The following is a 17,365-nucleotide window of genomic DNA, read 5'->3' as shown; positions in this document are numbered from 1 at the left end:
TTTAGCGCCCAAGTACTGCCCCGAAAGTTCCGGAACTTTGAAAAAGTACCACCTCGCCAGCAGGGACTTTCTGAGTGGCATTTTTTTTTACCCGTAACTTTATTTAGTTCCTGGTACCTGCGGTGGAAACACACCGAGTACCAGGCCAAAGTCCCCAGTTCCTGGGTAAAGTTCCTGCGGTGGAAACGCGGCACTAGAAGTGCATTACAATAGTCCAGTCTAGAGGTCATAAATGCATGAACTAGCTTTTCTGCATCAGAAACAGATAACATGTTTCGTAGCTTGGGAATGTTTCTAAGATGGAAGGATGCAGTTTTTGTAACATGGGAAATATGATTGACAAAAGACAAGTTGCTGTCTAATATAACTAATACATAACAGTACAACACTGAATTTTGTTCAGTATCCACTTTCGCCGCTTTGTACCGCCAGTCTGAGAAGCGGGTCTGTGACCAGCGCTGTAATGGCAAATGGCTGATTGCACGTCCTGATTTTGCCAAGTCCGATGTGTTCCTAGGTCAACATATTTTGTTGACCCTGGAACAACATTTTACTCCAAAAATATATTCTTAACCATATCCCTACACCTAAACCTAACCTTAACCATGAGTAATCCCTAAAATCAGAGGAAATGATGGATGAATGACACTGATGAACAAGCACCAAACACTGATTTTAAGCATAAACTTCACAAAATCTATAAACTGGTTCTTCAAATCTGATTGGTTAATCACAATGTTGTCCCAGGGTCAACAACGATGTTGTCCCAGGAACATGTCTCACTTGGTAAAATCAGGTTAGGCTGGCTGATTGCCTGCGCTGGATTAGCTTGACGCCCCAATTTCTGTCTCCAGTTGTAAAATTGTGTGTTTAAGGTGTATTGATTATGTGCTTTTGTGCTGCGGTGTTTAACCTGTTCTCACACTGCTCCCAAAGGAGCATAGTGTGGGTGTTGTTTTTATTCTCCTCTCTTTTCTAATTTTATGATGTATCACTTTTCCCCTGTACTACAATACTTCATTGCCTTGTACCCACGTGCAATGACAATGAAGTTTGAATCTAATCTAATCTAATAAAAATATGCATAATGAATTTACATTTTCCCCTTACTTCAAATGAAATCTTAGTTTGTGGCTCATTATTAGCCCATTATTTTTAATAACAAAACATGCTAAAACAGTACGATGACAAATTCTCTCATATTAAACTTTGAACTTTTATTAACAATATAAGGAAAATGTTTTATTTGCATTTTAACACACAAAAAAAGTATTTGGATTTCCCCTTTCTTTAAAATTATAGTAGTATGTGGTTCATTATTAGCCTATTAATTAAAACACAAGCCATAAAAAGTACAATGGTACAAATTCCCATTGGCATTTAAACATTTGAATTTTATTAACAAAAACTAATAAGATGGATATTGTAACCAAAATAAATAAGGTATTTTCCCCCTTTTAAAACAAATGCTTAGTTTGTGGTTCAATGTTTTTATTTATTTTAAATGGAAACAGCAACAATAATGAAAAACTCACTTAGCCTATATTAAAGAAAGAAATTAAACTTTTTAACAAAACTTGTGCTTTTGGATCAGTATCTCGCATCAGTCTCATCATGCAACAAACTAATCCTTGTTAAAGCCTAAATAGAAGCTCTGCATACGCTTGCACCTGTTAATTGTTTATGTTTAATAGTTTATTTTGCTTTTGTGCAATAGATAAATAATTTGTTTTAGATTTTTTATGTTTAGATTATTCTTTTTTTTATTTTCCTGCATCCTGCACACACACACACACACACACACACACACGAGTCTTGTCCCACGCCGCTCTCTGTTGCATCAGGTCTCGCGGGTGCAAGTCTGTAATCCACTGGCACTTGACTTGGCAGTGTGTGTGCTACATCCTCTTTACGATCTCTAGATTATAAACACTGCATTCTGTCAGCAATGTTACGCAGCAGTAATGTATTAGACTTAACTGTAACAGACAGTAACAGTTGGTCTTACCTGAAGAATACAAAGCATTTTTTGATTTAATTTGTATCATTTATCTGTTATATTTATCTATGTTTGTAATTTGCCTATTTTCTTAGCTGATTTATTCACCTACAAAATCACCCCAATCATTATTTTTTTCCCCCAAATAGAGCAGTTCAAGTCATCTGGTGATTTTTTTTCCATAACGCAATATACATCGCAAAGACAAATTATCACGATGCGAGTTGTCTTCCAATATCGTGCAGCTCTACTAGTAAGTTTAATCAAGCTAATAGGCTCAGTAGCTTCTGCAGCATGAACACAAAGATGTAGTTCTCCATTGTTGTTGGTGTTACATGACGTAGCGGTGTCTGACAATAGTAGAGAAGTGGGGTGATGACATCGTTTCACAAAATATATGGATTGGCAGAACACAAAGACCCAAAGGTGTCATTTTCAGATTTATCCACTCTGGGACCCAAAGAAATAGTGAATTCATTCTCCCAAAATGCTGGATCCGTCTGGACGAAACACATATACCTAACAAAATATTTACATAAACATCTAAATGCATCTCCGCATGTACGGGCCAATGTACGCTTCCCACGTACATTGCGGTTATGTGCTTTCTATCCAGTGTGAATCCTCTCATGTCTTTTCAGCTCTATTGACTGACTGAATCTCTGGTCACATTGTGAACACTTGTAAGGTTTCTCTCCAGTGTGATTCCTCTCATGTATTTTCAGCTCTATTGACTGACTGAATCTCTTGTCACATTGTGAACACTTGTAAGGTTTCTCTCCAGTGTGGATCCTCTCATGTGTTTTCAGATTTGATGACACACTAAATCTCTTGTCACAGTATGAACACTTGTAAGGTTTCTCTCCAGTGTGGATCCTCTCATGGGTTTTCAGACTTGATGACACACTGAATCTCTTGTCACAGTGTGAACACTTGTAAGGTTTCTCTCCAGTGTGAATCCTCTCATGTGTTTTCAGCTCTATTGACTGACTGAATCTCTTGTCACAGTGTGAACACTTGTAAGGTTTCTCTCCAGTGTGAATCCTCTCATGTGTTATCAGATTTGATGACACAATAAAACTCTTGTCACAGTGTGAACACTTGTAAGGTTTCTCTCCAGTGTGGATCCTCTCATGTGTTATCAGATTTGATGACACACTGAATCTCTTGTCACAGTGTGAACACTTGTAAGGTTTCTCTCCAGTGTGAATCCTCTCATGTGTTTTCAGATCTATTGACTGACTGAATCTCTTGTCACATTGTGAACACTTGTAAGGTTTCTCTCCAGTGTGAATCCTCTCATGTGTTTTCAGATGTGTTAACCGACTGAATCTCTTGTCACAGTGTGAACACTTATAAGGTTTCTCTCCAGTGTGGATCATCTCATGCGTTTTCCGATATGCTCGACGAATGAATCTCTTGTTACAGTGTGAACACTTATAAGGTTTCTCTCCAGTGTGCATCATCTCATGCGTTTTACGATCTGCTCGACGAATGAATCTCTCGTCACAGTGTGAACACTTGTAAGGTTTCTCTCCAGTGTGAATCCTCTCATGTTTTTTGTGATTTAGTGAACGACTGAATCTCTTGTCACAGTGTGAACACTTGTAAGGTTTCTCTCCAGTGTGGATCCTCTCATGTGTTTTCAGACTTGATGACACACTGAATCTCTTGTCACAGCGTGAACACTTGTAAGGTTTCTCTCCAGTGTGAATCCTCTCATGTGTTTTCAGATTTGCTGAACGACTGAATCTCTTGTCACAGTGTAAACACTTATAAAGTTTCTCTCCAATGTGAATCCTCTCGTGTAGTTTTAAACTGCTCACTGAACTAAAAGTCTTTTCACACTCAAAGCACACGTACTCTCTCACATCAGTATGTATTTTCTGATGTTCTTTTAAACTTTGTACATGCAAAAAACTCTTACCACACAAATGACATGAATGTGGTTTCTTCTTTGCATGAACTTTCAAGTGTTTCTTCAGAAGTGAAGCCCATAAAAACATTTTATCGCATTGATCACATGCATGCTGCTTCTCTTGAGGACTTGATTCTTCATTTTCCTCTTTTTCTTCAATGAACTCTGAAATAAAGGTAAAATGACTTATTTTTGGTAATTTTGCTAATTTAACTGGGTGAAATTTTTTAAGCATCGTTTTGGATCAATTTGACCCAAGGGTTTTTGAGCTGTATAAAACAAGACATATAAATTTTACTAGGGATGCGACGTTGGCAGATTTGTACCACTTTACCACCATCACAACCCTAGTAAAATTAATATATGTATATATTTTATATACATATATACATTTATATACATATATACAGTAGGTAGACAACCAGAATGGGTAATACCGCTATGTGTACAGGGCCGCGGCGTTAACTGCAAGTCAGTCGAATGTTAAAACCATTCACGAAACTACCGCCAGGTGGCACAAAGGGATGAATTGCAAAGTTAATGTAATTGTAAAATGAGATAAAAGTAAAACAACAATAACATTATGATATAACGTTGTAACATCTTAATTTTTTTTTTTTTTTTTACAGTGAGTTAATTTCAAAACGTAGGATAGTCTTGTGCTACAGTCTACTCATCAAAAATTAAAAACCTTTACACAATGGATCTAATGGGTGTTATTGTTATTAAACATTCATTAAATATGATCACTGATCATAATCTAGATGTGCTCTGTTTGAGAGAAACCTGGCTAAAACCTGATAATTACATTATTTTAAATGAGTCCTCCCCCCAAGATTACTGTTATAAACATGAGCCGCGTCTGAAAGGCAAAGGGGAAGTGTTGCTTCAATTTATAACAAAGTTTATAGGATTTCTCAGAGGGCAGGCTTCAAGTATAACCTGTTTGAAGTAATGGTGCTTTACATTTTTCCAGAGAAACAAATGTTAATGATACATCCCCTGTGATGTTTGTATCTGATTTAGTTCTGGCTGCAGATAAAGTTTTAATAGTTGGTGATTTTAATATCCCTGTTGATAATGAAAAAGATGCATTGGGATCAGCATTTATAGACATTCTGAACTCTATTGGGGTTAGACAACATGTCTCGGGACCTACTCATTGTTGAAATCATACTCTAGATTTAATATTGTCACATGGAATTGATGTTGATGATTTTGAAATTATGCAGACAAGTGATGAGATCTCAGATCATTATTTAGATTTGTGCAAACATCATAAGGACTATGCAATTAATCGAAAAAAAAAAAAGATTCAGTTTCGATTTTGGCCTATAATAATTATGAAAATCCATTGATCGAGATAAAACGATTATTGTGCCCCATTCCCCCCACTTTTGCAGCGCTGCACTTTCGTTCCTCCATAAAAGCCCAATTTCCTGTGCAAATCAGTAAAATCATGTAATGTGACATTTGCAAAATGAGACGTGCTTGAATTATTGAAGTATATTTAGGGCCCGAGCACCGATGGTGCGAGGACCCTCTTGTATCTGCTCCATTTATTTTTAGGTCTCAAGCTCGAAGGGGCGCAGAGCCCTATTAATTTTCTAAGGATTATTAGGGCCCGAATACCGATGGTGTGAGGACCCTATTGTATCTGCTCCGTTTATTAGGGCCCAAGCACCGATGGTGCGAGGACCCTCTTGGAATTGCTCCGTTTATTAGGGCCTGAGCCAATGGGCGCAGGGCCCTATTGTTCCCCTAAGGATTATTCTTATTCTTATTATTCTTATTTTTATTTTTTATGTACCTTCCGGGGGTTTTTGGGGGCCTTAACATACTCAAAATCTCTTGAAAATTGGCACACACATTGGAACCTGCGGCCATCAGGACGCCGCAGAGGCTGGGATCCGGGTGTGGCACAGGGGCACTACAGCGCCCCCTGGAACACATTCAGGAATCTTGAACCATAGCTCACAAATACTTGCATGGATTTAAATGAAACTCAGTACACTTATAGATCTCATTGAGCCGAACAACTTTTGCGCTCCATGTCATAGGCTCCGCCCAACAGGAAGTCAGCGGTTTGTACGTGGCGTGGCGTTGAAATTAGGGCAAAAAATTAGAAATAGGAAATGCCTAATAACATCCACACACATTACCTGAGTTTGATCAAACTTCATCGGTTTGTTCGATGTATGTTCGTATACATGTGACTAATAGGAGTCAACGTTATAGCGCCACCAACTGGCAGCTGGAAGTGAGTCATTTTCACAATGCTTTGAATTCAGCATCTTATTTTTATTCGATTTGCTTCAAACTTCATCAGAATAATTACAAAACATGGCCGATGTAAATCTCTTGTGGAGATATTGATATCTTATATATTGTTGCCATGGCAACGTGTCAAACTTGAATATTCTGTTATGGTGATTTTGAGGCAGATAAAAACCTCAGATTTACATGAAACTCAAAACACTTATCAGTATTATTGATAGCTAGACAATGGAAAAAGCTTTTAAAAGGGCGTGGAGGAGGCACTCTATAGCGCCACCTTTTGTCAAAAGTGGGGGGGTTAGTTTTAGCTACAGACACCAAACTTGGTACGTATATTGTTCTTATCAAGACGGACAACTTTCTAATTCACAGTCATCAGCTACGACCAACAGGAAATCGGCTATTTTTATTTGAATATGGATTTTTGAAAAGATTGAGCTGTGATTTAATGCATACTCCTCAGAGGAAAAGTTCACTATACTCACCAAACTTTGTCTACATGTTGCAAAAACATTGAGGAACTTAAATTGCTAACGGGTTTTGGTTAGCTTGAATGGTTTTGTCGCAGTGATTTTTTGAAATGACAGTAAAAAGGGAATCATTAATTGTCTTTCCAAACACTTAAAATCATTTTTTCATACAGAGATCAAATCATCCTGAGGAAATATGCATAGTTTCATGACTTTAGAACACTGTATGATTAAAAGAAAATTAAAAAACTGTCAGACATCTCAACTCACTCTGTCCCTCTGTTTGAGGAATGTATGTGTGCTGACTGAGTGAGTGTGTGTGTGTGTGTGTGTGTGTGAGTGAGTGGGGGATGGGCATGAGCTGAGTGGCAGACAGGCAGGGAGAGAGAGGGGAACTTAAACATCTCTTTAATCACCATAAAAAAATTGTTTTAAATTTTTTTGTTGTTGTTGTTGGTAATTGTGCTGTTTTCATTACAGCTTAAGAAATATATTAGGCCTTATCCTTTTCTGACAGTTTCAGTGATTAAAAAAAATTCTAAAAATACTTATTTGTGCTGCAAATAACAATTTCAAACTCATTTGATACTGACCTCTGACACCCTGTGATTGAGATTAATCTTAATTTACATAATCTCATGGATGTAACAGTAAAACTGTTCAGCTCACAGATGAACACCAAGCTGTGATGCAAACAGAACTATTTCACAAATGCCTATAGGACACTTAATTATTTAAGGATTTGGTAACAATTTAAAATGTCTCATATTTTTTAACATTAGTAAATGCATTGGTAGATACAAATACCTACAAAAAAGTATCTTGGTACGAAATCCGAACCCCAACAGGAAGTCGGCTATTTAGATTTTTCTCTGCAAAATTGGCGTTGTTCTTGCAATTTTCAGGGGTTGTACTTTAACGAACTCCTCCTAGAGATTTATTCAGATCAACACCAAACTTGGTCAGTTAAATCTAAAGGCCTTTGCAATGTTAAATTGCGAAGATCTTGAGGTTTCGTTAAAGGGCGTGTCCATGGCGACCTGACAAATTTCCATTGCCATGATAAAGGAAGTTGCTGTAACTCAGACATACAATGTCCAATCTGCCCCAAACTTGACATGTTAGATAAGAATTCTGCCCTTAACAGATCTACATGCCCATATTCAGTTATAGTTATAGCGCCACCTGCTGGCAACAGGAAGTGACATGTTTTACGCTGTGACAAACTACTCCTAGAAATCTTTTGACATTAATGTATTTTTTGTGGTCAGTCTAATTTAAAGGCCTGTGCAATGTTAAATTGTGGAGATCTTGAGTTTTTCTTGAAGGGCGTGTCCATGGCGCCATGACAAAATTTGATGTCTCACCACAGCAAGAGAAGTTGTTGTAACTCAGGCATAAAATGTTCAATCTTCCCCAAAATTCACGTTCGATAAGAGTCCTGCCCTGAACACATCTGAAGGCCAATATTCCATTATAATGATAGCGCCACCTGCTGGCAACAGGAAGATTGGCACATATATGGAATAAACATTGATATATTCTACTTATATTTATGAGTTTAAACGCATATTTCTCCATAGTGCCCGTTCATCGCTGCTTGCAGCATTAATTATTATTATTCTTCTCCAAAATGAATCTTATTTTTGAGGGCCTAAACATGTTCAAAAAGTCATGAAACTTTGCACACACCTCAGAATTGGCAAAAATGTACGTCTAATATTGGTTTCAGAAGTAAAATGGCTCAACAGCGCCACATATACACGTTCAACAGTGTGCGCCTCGAGGTACGTTTCACGTACATGTATGAAAATCGGTATACACATGTACCTCTCCAATACATACAAAAAAGATTCTTGGAGCAAAATTCGAAACCCAACAGGAAGTCGGTTATTCATGTATATAACATCCACATACATTACATGAGTTTGATCAAACTTCATCGGTTTGTTTGTTGTATGATACTGATCTTATATATGTGACTATTAGGATTCAAAGTTATAGCCCCACCCACTGGCACCAGGAAGTGAGTCATTTTCAAAATCCTTTGTATTCAGCATCTTATTTTTTATCTTATTTTTTACGTAGTTATCACTGAACAAGTAGGCCTATGTCGAGTTAAACTAAAATAATTTCTAAAATAATATTTATCATGCAAGCAGAGATGTCATGACAAACGTTTAGTGATAATTTGAGCACATTTTCACTCTTTATGTGAGTCTTAATTTTAGTGAACTTCACTAAACAAATGTGTGCGTGCTGTGCAAACCAGCAAAAGGTAAAGATGCAAACATGTAGGACAAGTAGAAAATGTATCCAAGTTGATTTTTAGCCTGCTCTTGAGAGAGAACTGATTTGGTTTTTGAGAGACTGACTGTGCGTTCACACCGCCGCCGCCGAGAGCGTCAAAAATCGCTCTGGACGCGCTGCCAACAACGCTGTAGAAAGATTCGTGAGCGCTCTGACGCTCTGACGTAGTTCGAATGATTATCTTGTATTTAAAGGGGCCGCAAAGCAAACAAGCTTGTTGATCTTATGTGACTGACCACAAGGTGGGTAACCTTATAAGTTAACCTCATTAAATATTTTAAATGTAAAAGTAAGAAATTGATCGGCGGAAATACCTTTATTGTAGTTATGTTTGCTAACGAAATAAACCAATTAAAAGCCATTTGTGTGGTGTGGCTTTTGTGTTCATGGTAGTCTTATTTCAACATTATAGGAGACATTTACTAGCCTTGGTCTTTATTTAACTTTACCATTAATCTGTGTGCAACCTACATTTCAAACTCTCCTGGTTGAAGTGTAGCTTTAATGCAGTTGGTCAAATCGGTGTTATTTTGAGCAAATGAATTGCATTCCCGCTGAAAATCAAGCGTTCTAGCGGGAAAATGTTGCCTATAAATAGTGTTGTGCGCCTTATTAAATTCACATCACGATGGAGGATCAAGTTGTTGCGTTTGGCGTGGGATTGCTCTGCCTGCGGAGAAGACGTCGGAGATCGGTGTGGGTGCATGACATTCTCCAAGCCCGTCAGCAGCTTGGAGAATATCACCGGCTGGTGCAGGAGCTGCGGCTGGACGACGGCAGGTTCCAGCGATATTTCAGGCTGGATAGAGACCAGTTTGACAACCTGCTGTCAAAAGTGGGGCCGCGAATTGCGAGGCAGGACACCAGTTATCGGCGCGCAATTGAGCCGGCTGAGCGCCTCGCAATTTGTCTACGGTGAGTTCATGATTTATTTTTTTCTTTATGAGTTTACCCTTTGTTTTGTAATTTATGGGTTGGAAATTCGTTTCATAGTTTGTTACATGGATATTTATCAGTTTGTAATCTAGTCTAATGCTGTATTTTTTGCAGTTGTGGACGAGGTATTAAGATCCTTTACTTAATGTATAAAGCACTAATACCACACTGTAAAAATATATACAAGTATATACAATACAAGTCAGGGACACGTCGTAGATTATTGGGAAACCCGCAACAGCAATGATCAATCTCTCCTCCATTTTGCTTGGGAACTAATGTGGTCGGAACCAAAGTTTACAGGACTGCGTTCTCTGGAATCCTCTCAAGCGGTGGACTTCTACGTTCTGATTGGTTGCTGCCCAACCGCGTCATAGATCATTACCATAAAGTTGCCCTGATTTCAACTCTCCTCGACGCTCTCAACGGCCAAGTCGCGCCGCGCCGCTCCTCGCCGCTGCTCGACGCCGGCTCACATTGAAAATTAATGACTTCCGGCCACTTTGACGCTCTCGACGCTGGCGGTGTGAACGCACAGTGAGACGCGCAGCGCAGCTGTTTGATTGGTGAGCGCACTGTGCATATTCCATTCATTCGTATCATATCGTAGCCTAAGGTTTAAATAATTGCCTTTTAAATATTTACAAATAATATAACATGTTTGATGCATTATTATAGGTGAAATTAATCTTGCAAAGCTCTCATTTCTGAGAGATGCACTAGAGGCAACAGCAATGCGGTCGGTGTTTGATTTGTGCTCTTTTCATTTTGTAAAGTTTTTTACATTCATTCACTTCACACTCGTGACTTTAGAGTTCTGTGTATAATATTGCGCTGAGCCCCTGGCTCAACTGTTATCTAGTAAACCCCGGACTGTGCAGCTTCAGCTGAGTACTCACGCAGAATTATTCCTTGTCCGTTATTATTTTGAAGCCATTATCCGTGCCATTCCGAATAAGGTATTCGGCTTCAGGCCCAATCCTAATTATTACATTAAATATTTTATTTTTTCCATGCTACACAATTAAGGTCATAGAAAGTAACAGCTCCACGCAACATTGTAACCCTTAAATTCAAGTCGTACTTGCAAACACTTTGTATGCATTATGATTAATGCATACTCGAGTAGTCAATTATTTCCGACAGCGCTCGACTAGTCTATGCAAGCACTAGTACAGTATGACAAAAATGTCGCTGTATTTATGTGCGCATGCCCAGTAGAGCCAAACTATCCCTTCTAGCCTTAATCGGGAACATTTGTCATATCCCGAGCTTTGCGGGTGTGTGCACTGTGCCAAGGCATCAGTCATAAAAAATTTTGACCACATACATAATGTAATTTTCTTATAATAGGAGATTCTTTCACATCACATGCATTATCAGAAGTTAAGCACGCGTTCTTGAAGAGGATCCTTTTTTTTTCTCATTTGGACTTGGTCTTGACTTGGACTCGAAACTTTTGGACTTGGACTCAAACCTCTTATCTGGCTAAGCTCGGTGTTCATCTTCAGTTCTCTCTTCACAGCAGTTCAGTTAGTGTACTGTTTGAGTAAATTAACTACTTTGGGGATATTAGTTTGTTTTAACTCAGAGGGAGTGTCAGCCACATTAAAAAAAAATGTACAGCTTAAGTCATTTGTGGATTAATGCTTATTGGAGACACTAACCGTTCAAATAAATCAGTTCATTTTGGTGAACTGGTTCAAGAAGATCCGGTTATACCGAATGATTCTTTCGCAAACCGGATATCACAAACTACTTTGATCTCACAACAGACACGGAAGAGAAGACAATGCTGAATAAATCATAGTTTTTGTTATTTTTGGACCAAAATGTATTTTCAATGCTTCAAGAAATGAACATGGACTACTTTGAAGATGTTTTAATTACCTTTCTGGACATGTACAGTATACCATAGGGCTGGACGATTAATCGAAAAATAATCAAAACCGAGATTCATAACCTCTAATCGACGTAATTTTCCCATGTCGGTTATTTCGGTTTTTTAATCCTGTTAACACTTCCCCCTTAAAATCATACTAGCGCGTATGTAGCCACATGACTCTGCTCTCCAGTCAGTGGCAGAAAAGCAAAACACGGAGGTGAACGCCGGTTCAACACATAGGCAACTGATGGTGCGTGAGCGTTGAGCCTTGCATCTTCAATAAACTTTGTCAGGTATATTTGTTTTATGGTTTGGACAGTGAATGATTTTCTTTTGTTCTTTGAATAACATTAAATTTCTACAGTTAAAATACACAGAACAGGCCGAGAACGGACACAAACCGGGAACCCGCGGCACGACCACCGACCACTGCTCTCTATGCACACGCTTGTGCTTCATGTGCGCTGCACACAAACATACTATTATAGGATTTGAGATTCTAAGCTACTTTAGTAATAAATCACAGGACAGCGCTGACAACTAGTTTTTGCGTTCCTCTGTGCACGCGATCTTCACAGCTGTTTATATGGGTGTTCGTGCCACAATGCAGCTGCACGAACATAAGAGCTCGATATAATAATACACATCCGTTCCTCTAGTCACTTGAATGTCCAAACCATAAAACAAATACAACTGACAAAGTTTAGTGAAGACACAAGACTCATCACTCGCACGCCATCACTATGTGTTGAACCGGTGTTCACCTCCATGTTTTGCTTTTATACACACGTGCTAGTATGCTTTTAAGGAGGAAGTATTAACAGGATTAAAAAAACGAAATATCTGACATGGGAAAATTAAGTCGGTTAGAGGTTTTGAATTTCGGTTTTGATTACTTTGATTAATCATCCAGCCCAATGTCCAACACTGAACTCAAGAGATGCCCGAATTGGTGTATATAAAAAATTCTTTTTACAATACTTTACAATAATGTTCTATTTTTTAAACTATTTAATTACATTATTTATCATTTACTATTACTAAACTGCACTTCTACAACATTTTTAATTTCAACAATTAGGCTATAGCCTTCACTGTTGAAATCAAAAGTTGTACAGTATTTGTTAAAATAGTTAATGCACTGTGAAGTAACATTACCAAACAATGAACAGCTGTGTTTTAAGATAAAAAAATTTATAAATATAGTAACAAAAGTATTGCTCATGGTAAGTTCATGTTAGTTAATGTTAACAATTCAAACCATATCCTAAAGTTAGAAACAAATAATTTACTCTAATCTAAATAATAATTTAAAATGAGAATGTAAGTGTGCTCTCCCCATTGTTGTTTGTAAGAAAAAAATTGATTAGATTTCATATCGCAGTATATATTGGACAAAAAATGATATATAGCAATGTCATTTTTTCTCAATACCTAGCGACTGTCTTGTAAACACTAGATTGTAACGAGATGTTCAGTGTACACAAACGTTTTCAACATGTTTTAATGTAGGCTAAAGCCGTCTATGTTTAGTTATTTAGTTGTTATTTGCTGCAAAGTGGACAAACCAGTTCCGGGTTGGCTAGAGTAGTTAAATATGTGATTTGCGAGATGTAAATGTCCTGGTTAGATTAATTCATGTGGTTAAAGGGTTGCATCGGGTCTGGGCTCCCGCGGGACTCATGCAAATCTCGCGGGAGCGACCGGTTTTACCTTTGCTGTGGGCGGGAGTGGGCAGTCAGAATATTTCACGGGAGACCCGCGGGGAACGATGGTGTGTAGTAGAAATGGAGTGCAAAATGCATTTTATTTTGAGTATTCCCGCCAGAGCATGTGAGCGGAGTCGTAATATTTCCTTAAAGGGGGGGTGAAATGCTTGTTTTCACTAAATATCCTGTTAATCTTGAGTACCTATAGAGTAGTACTGCATCCTTCATAACTCCAAAAAGTCTTTAGTTTTATTATATTCATAAGAGAAAGATAGTCTGTACCGATTTGTCCCGGAAAAACACGACCAGCTGGAGGCGTGACGTGTGGGCGGAGCTAAAGAATCACGAGTGCGAGTAGGCTTTTGCGTTGAGAGCGTTTGGAAGCTGTGACATTACGTGAGGACAAAACCAACCAAAACGAACCATGGCTAACAGTCAGATCATGGGCGTAGGTTTAGGGGGGCACGCTAGGTACTAGTCCCTATCAATATTTTGAGATTACAAATTTGTCCCCACCAATATTTAGCAAGCTCCTTTGAACTGCTATTTGGATCTTTGCACTGCTATTTGGATTGATTCTAACGGCCAGGACGACGACAGTACAAGAAACGCCATAATTTGTTTGGTGGCGGGGTATCTGATAAGCTACGCGCGCGGGCCGAGACTATTTTTGTGTGTGCGTGCGTACATGTGTGCGTGCGCGCGCGCGTGTTGACGACGCCGAAGGTAAGTTACAAGGGCTGTCTCTCTGCCACATACAAAGGCCAGAGTAAAAATAAATGTATATTCCGCTTTGCCCCTTTTTGTACTTTGTAGATGCCACCCAAGAAGAAGAAAGGGGACATAAGAAGCTTTTTCATAAAGCATAGTCAGAGTGTAAGTAGGCAAAATAACTAGCTAGCCACACAAATAAACTAGCAGTAGTGACTGACCAGGCTTTCAAATGCAGATTCTATTGTGGAAAATAATATTAACTGGTGATAGTATGTGTTACCCAGGATGATAGAATGCCACGTTAGCAAGTAACTGAAATGTCAATAAGCCTGTACCTTAAACGTGTAGTATGTAATTTTTGGCCACCAGGGGTCACTCAATCAAAATAATAACATAAGACGTACTTTGATGACGTCAGGAAAGAGCGTAAGGCTCATGGGAGTTGTTGTTCATTGGAACACGCGCCATGTCGCTCCCTATCATTCCTCACTCATTCTAACTTAGTATTTTGACAATCATGTATTTTCGAACGGAGAGACGGTTTCAACGGCAACATAACATAAACAAACGTTACTGCGCATGAGCGCTTTTGTGGACCTAACTTAACTTCCGGTAGACTTCCAAATAGAATCAATAACAACAGCCAAGTCCCTCTAGAGTAGATATTTTTTGATAACAAACAAAATGTTTGCTGCGTGGATCAAGCGGACTTAATGAAAATGCAAATTCATTATTTGCCAACAGGAGATGTTTTAAAGCATAGACATAAAGCGCCAGAAATAGAGGTTTCCCCAGTAACAGCTGTAAACGAAGCAGAGCTGGTACGCTCACACGCTGCTTTATCAGGCATATAACATGCAAGTCTTCCTTCAGAAATACAGCGATATAAAAACACCTGTGCCTCGCTTTGATATTTAAACATAAATGTAAGGAATCATTATTATTATTAAACGTGCGGTATGCAACGTTACTCAATGAAGTCTTTTTGAAAAAAGATCAGTTTTAAAAGTGTGGAGAGTCTCAAAAAAAAAAAAATGTATGGGAAACACATCCTGAAGCACATCCACCAGAGCCCAACTTCAGTCTACTCATCACCTTAACTTTAACTGCGTTTGTAGAAGGCACCGCAGCCAGACCGATATACACGACCGTGCGCCCAATGAAACCGTCTATATGAATTATGAGACCCCTATCAAATCAATATTCCATCTAGCTAGTAGTAATATATGTTAAAAAAACACGGCTGCCTTTCATTAATAATTATAATTATGTTATACTATGATATCGAACAAGTTAGAGAACTGCATTTGAAGCTACTGTAATTCAGCTAGATATAGAACAAATGTAGATTTACATGAGAGCTAGTCCGTCTGCGTTTTACACAAGACATCATCGTTTCACAAAATATACGAATAGATACAGTTAGCTGAATGGATGCATACCTGTTTTAGAGCCCGACCGATATGGATTTTTGGGGGCCGATGCCGATGCCGATATTAACTCGAAAAGAGCCGATTTATAAGCCGATATTTTGATTTTGAAAATAAACTGGATATTAGACCCATTTCCTATATACTGCACTTACACAACATTCAATAGCAAAATATCTGCCTGTTCTATGTATGTGGGCTGTATAAACCATTTTCCAGAAGAGATTATGTAAAAAAAAAAGCCTTAGATTATAGTCTCAATGACTAAACAATTGCACATCAAAAGTATATATTTTTTAATGGTCAAAAAAACACTTTTACTTTCTTCCAGTTGAAGCTGGTTTTAACAGTCTGTGTGTGTTCTGTAAATAAATTATAATACTAAAGTTAAAGTATTTGCAGAAGTAGTCCCACACTTTGCTGCTACAGCATTCACCTTTTTCAGGTATCTGTAGGCCAGAAAGAGACAGAGAAAGAATAAGCATGTGTATTAATAATATCACCATGTATCATTACTCGTGTCATCATTAGAATTAGAATTATAATAAACAGGGATCTCCTACATAGGCAAAAATGAGAAATATATTTTTTTTTTATTTGTCAACCAATAGGTATTACCTATTACCTACTTCTATTTAACAATATTACAACATTTTCCTGTTATGTCTTTAAAGCTGCTTTGAAACAATCTGTAAAAAATAAAAATAAATAAAAAAAAGCGCTTGTTCAGCTCACATTTATTTACATGTCCCCTCTGGTTAATCATTTCTGACCCACCTACTCGAAGTTGAATGGTTAACGTTAGTGTCATGAACACACCGCTGTCAATTTTGAGAAGAACCACCTTCAATCAAGTTAATAGCAAGCATTTAAGGGGCCTGCTAAAAAGGAAGCTATATTAGCGTTAGAATAACATAAGGCTGTAAATATCGAATATTTTAGTAATCGGGTCTATGATAGGCTTTTGTACATTCTGCTGAACAACAGCCTTTAACTGGACTTTTATTTTGACGGGTTGGCGTACATTTACAGTTCTGTGTATGTGATGTGGCGCTGTTTTTACTTAAATCAAACGGTCAAATGCTCATGAAGTGACTGTCAGAGCAGTTCTGGGGATGTTGTTCATGTGTTCACGTGATTATTTAGTGAGACAGCGGACGCTGAATTCACCGCGAGCTTAATGCGCGCTTACGTGTGTTTAATGAATGAAGAGGCGCTTCTGCGCCATTCATTAACAGAGACACGCAGAACATGCAGGATTCATATTTAAAAAGACTATTCCGGCTTAATACTTACAGATATTCGTCCATATCGTGATTTGATGTAAGTGCAATGACCTATTTTTAATGAATTCATTCAATAACATAACAGCTGTTGTTTTTTCGAGGCACGCTGAACATAACTTCTAGTCATTGCCCCCCTGCCACAGTTACCCGGTCATTATGTGGGAAACACTGCAGATATATTTAGAATAAGTTAAACGATAACGTTATAGTTTGACATCTTATTAACGTTCGCACTCTTCCACTGATAAACATGGTATTAGCTTCGTGGCTAATCTAATATAGCAATGCATTAGTGGCTTTAAGTGATGTTACAGAATATTTATAAGTGATAATGATAGGACCGTTAGCTAGAACTACCACATCATTGTATATACAGTGTATGAACTAAATCATTTCACATGAAGAACGACAGACTCACCGTCAAAACAGAA

At 38.1% G+C, this 17,365-nt stretch overlaps 2 protein-coding genes across 3 annotated transcripts in view; both read right to left on the bottom strand.

The window, feature by feature from the left end:
- Positions 1–1,474: 1,474 nt before the first annotated feature.
- Positions 1,475–17,365, bottom strand: part of LOC127953394 (zinc finger protein 501-like) — a 485,311-nt gene continuing 469,420 nt past the window's right edge. For both annotated transcript variants that reach the window (XR_008153158.1, XR_008153157.1), the window contains exon 3: positions 1,475–2,518. The gene's annotated coding sequence lies outside the window, so the exon portion shown is untranslated. The remainder of the gene's footprint in view (positions 2,519–17,365) is intronic.
- The window catches only part of LOC127953369 (zinc finger protein 271-like), a 137,270-nt gene continuing 122,331 nt past the window's right edge, over positions 2,427–17,365 (bottom strand). The window contains exon 2 of the mRNA XM_052552595.1: positions 2,427–4,082. Within this exon, the coding sequence (XP_052408555.1) occupies positions 2,608–4,082 (1,475 nt within the window). The 3' untranslated portion in view covers positions 2,427–2,607. The remainder of the gene's footprint in view (positions 4,083–17,365) is intronic.

This window comes from Carassius gibelio, chromosome B3, assembly GCF_023724105.1.
Source record: "Carassius gibelio isolate Cgi1373 ecotype wild population from Czech Republic chromosome B3, carGib1.2-hapl.c, whole genome shotgun sequence".
In the NCBI taxonomy this organism is placed as follows: domain Eukaryota; kingdom Metazoa; phylum Chordata; class Actinopteri; order Cypriniformes; family Cyprinidae; genus Carassius; species Carassius gibelio.
The sequence above is the reverse complement of the archived record's forward strand: the minus strand, read 5'-3'. Positions and strand labels throughout refer to the sequence as shown.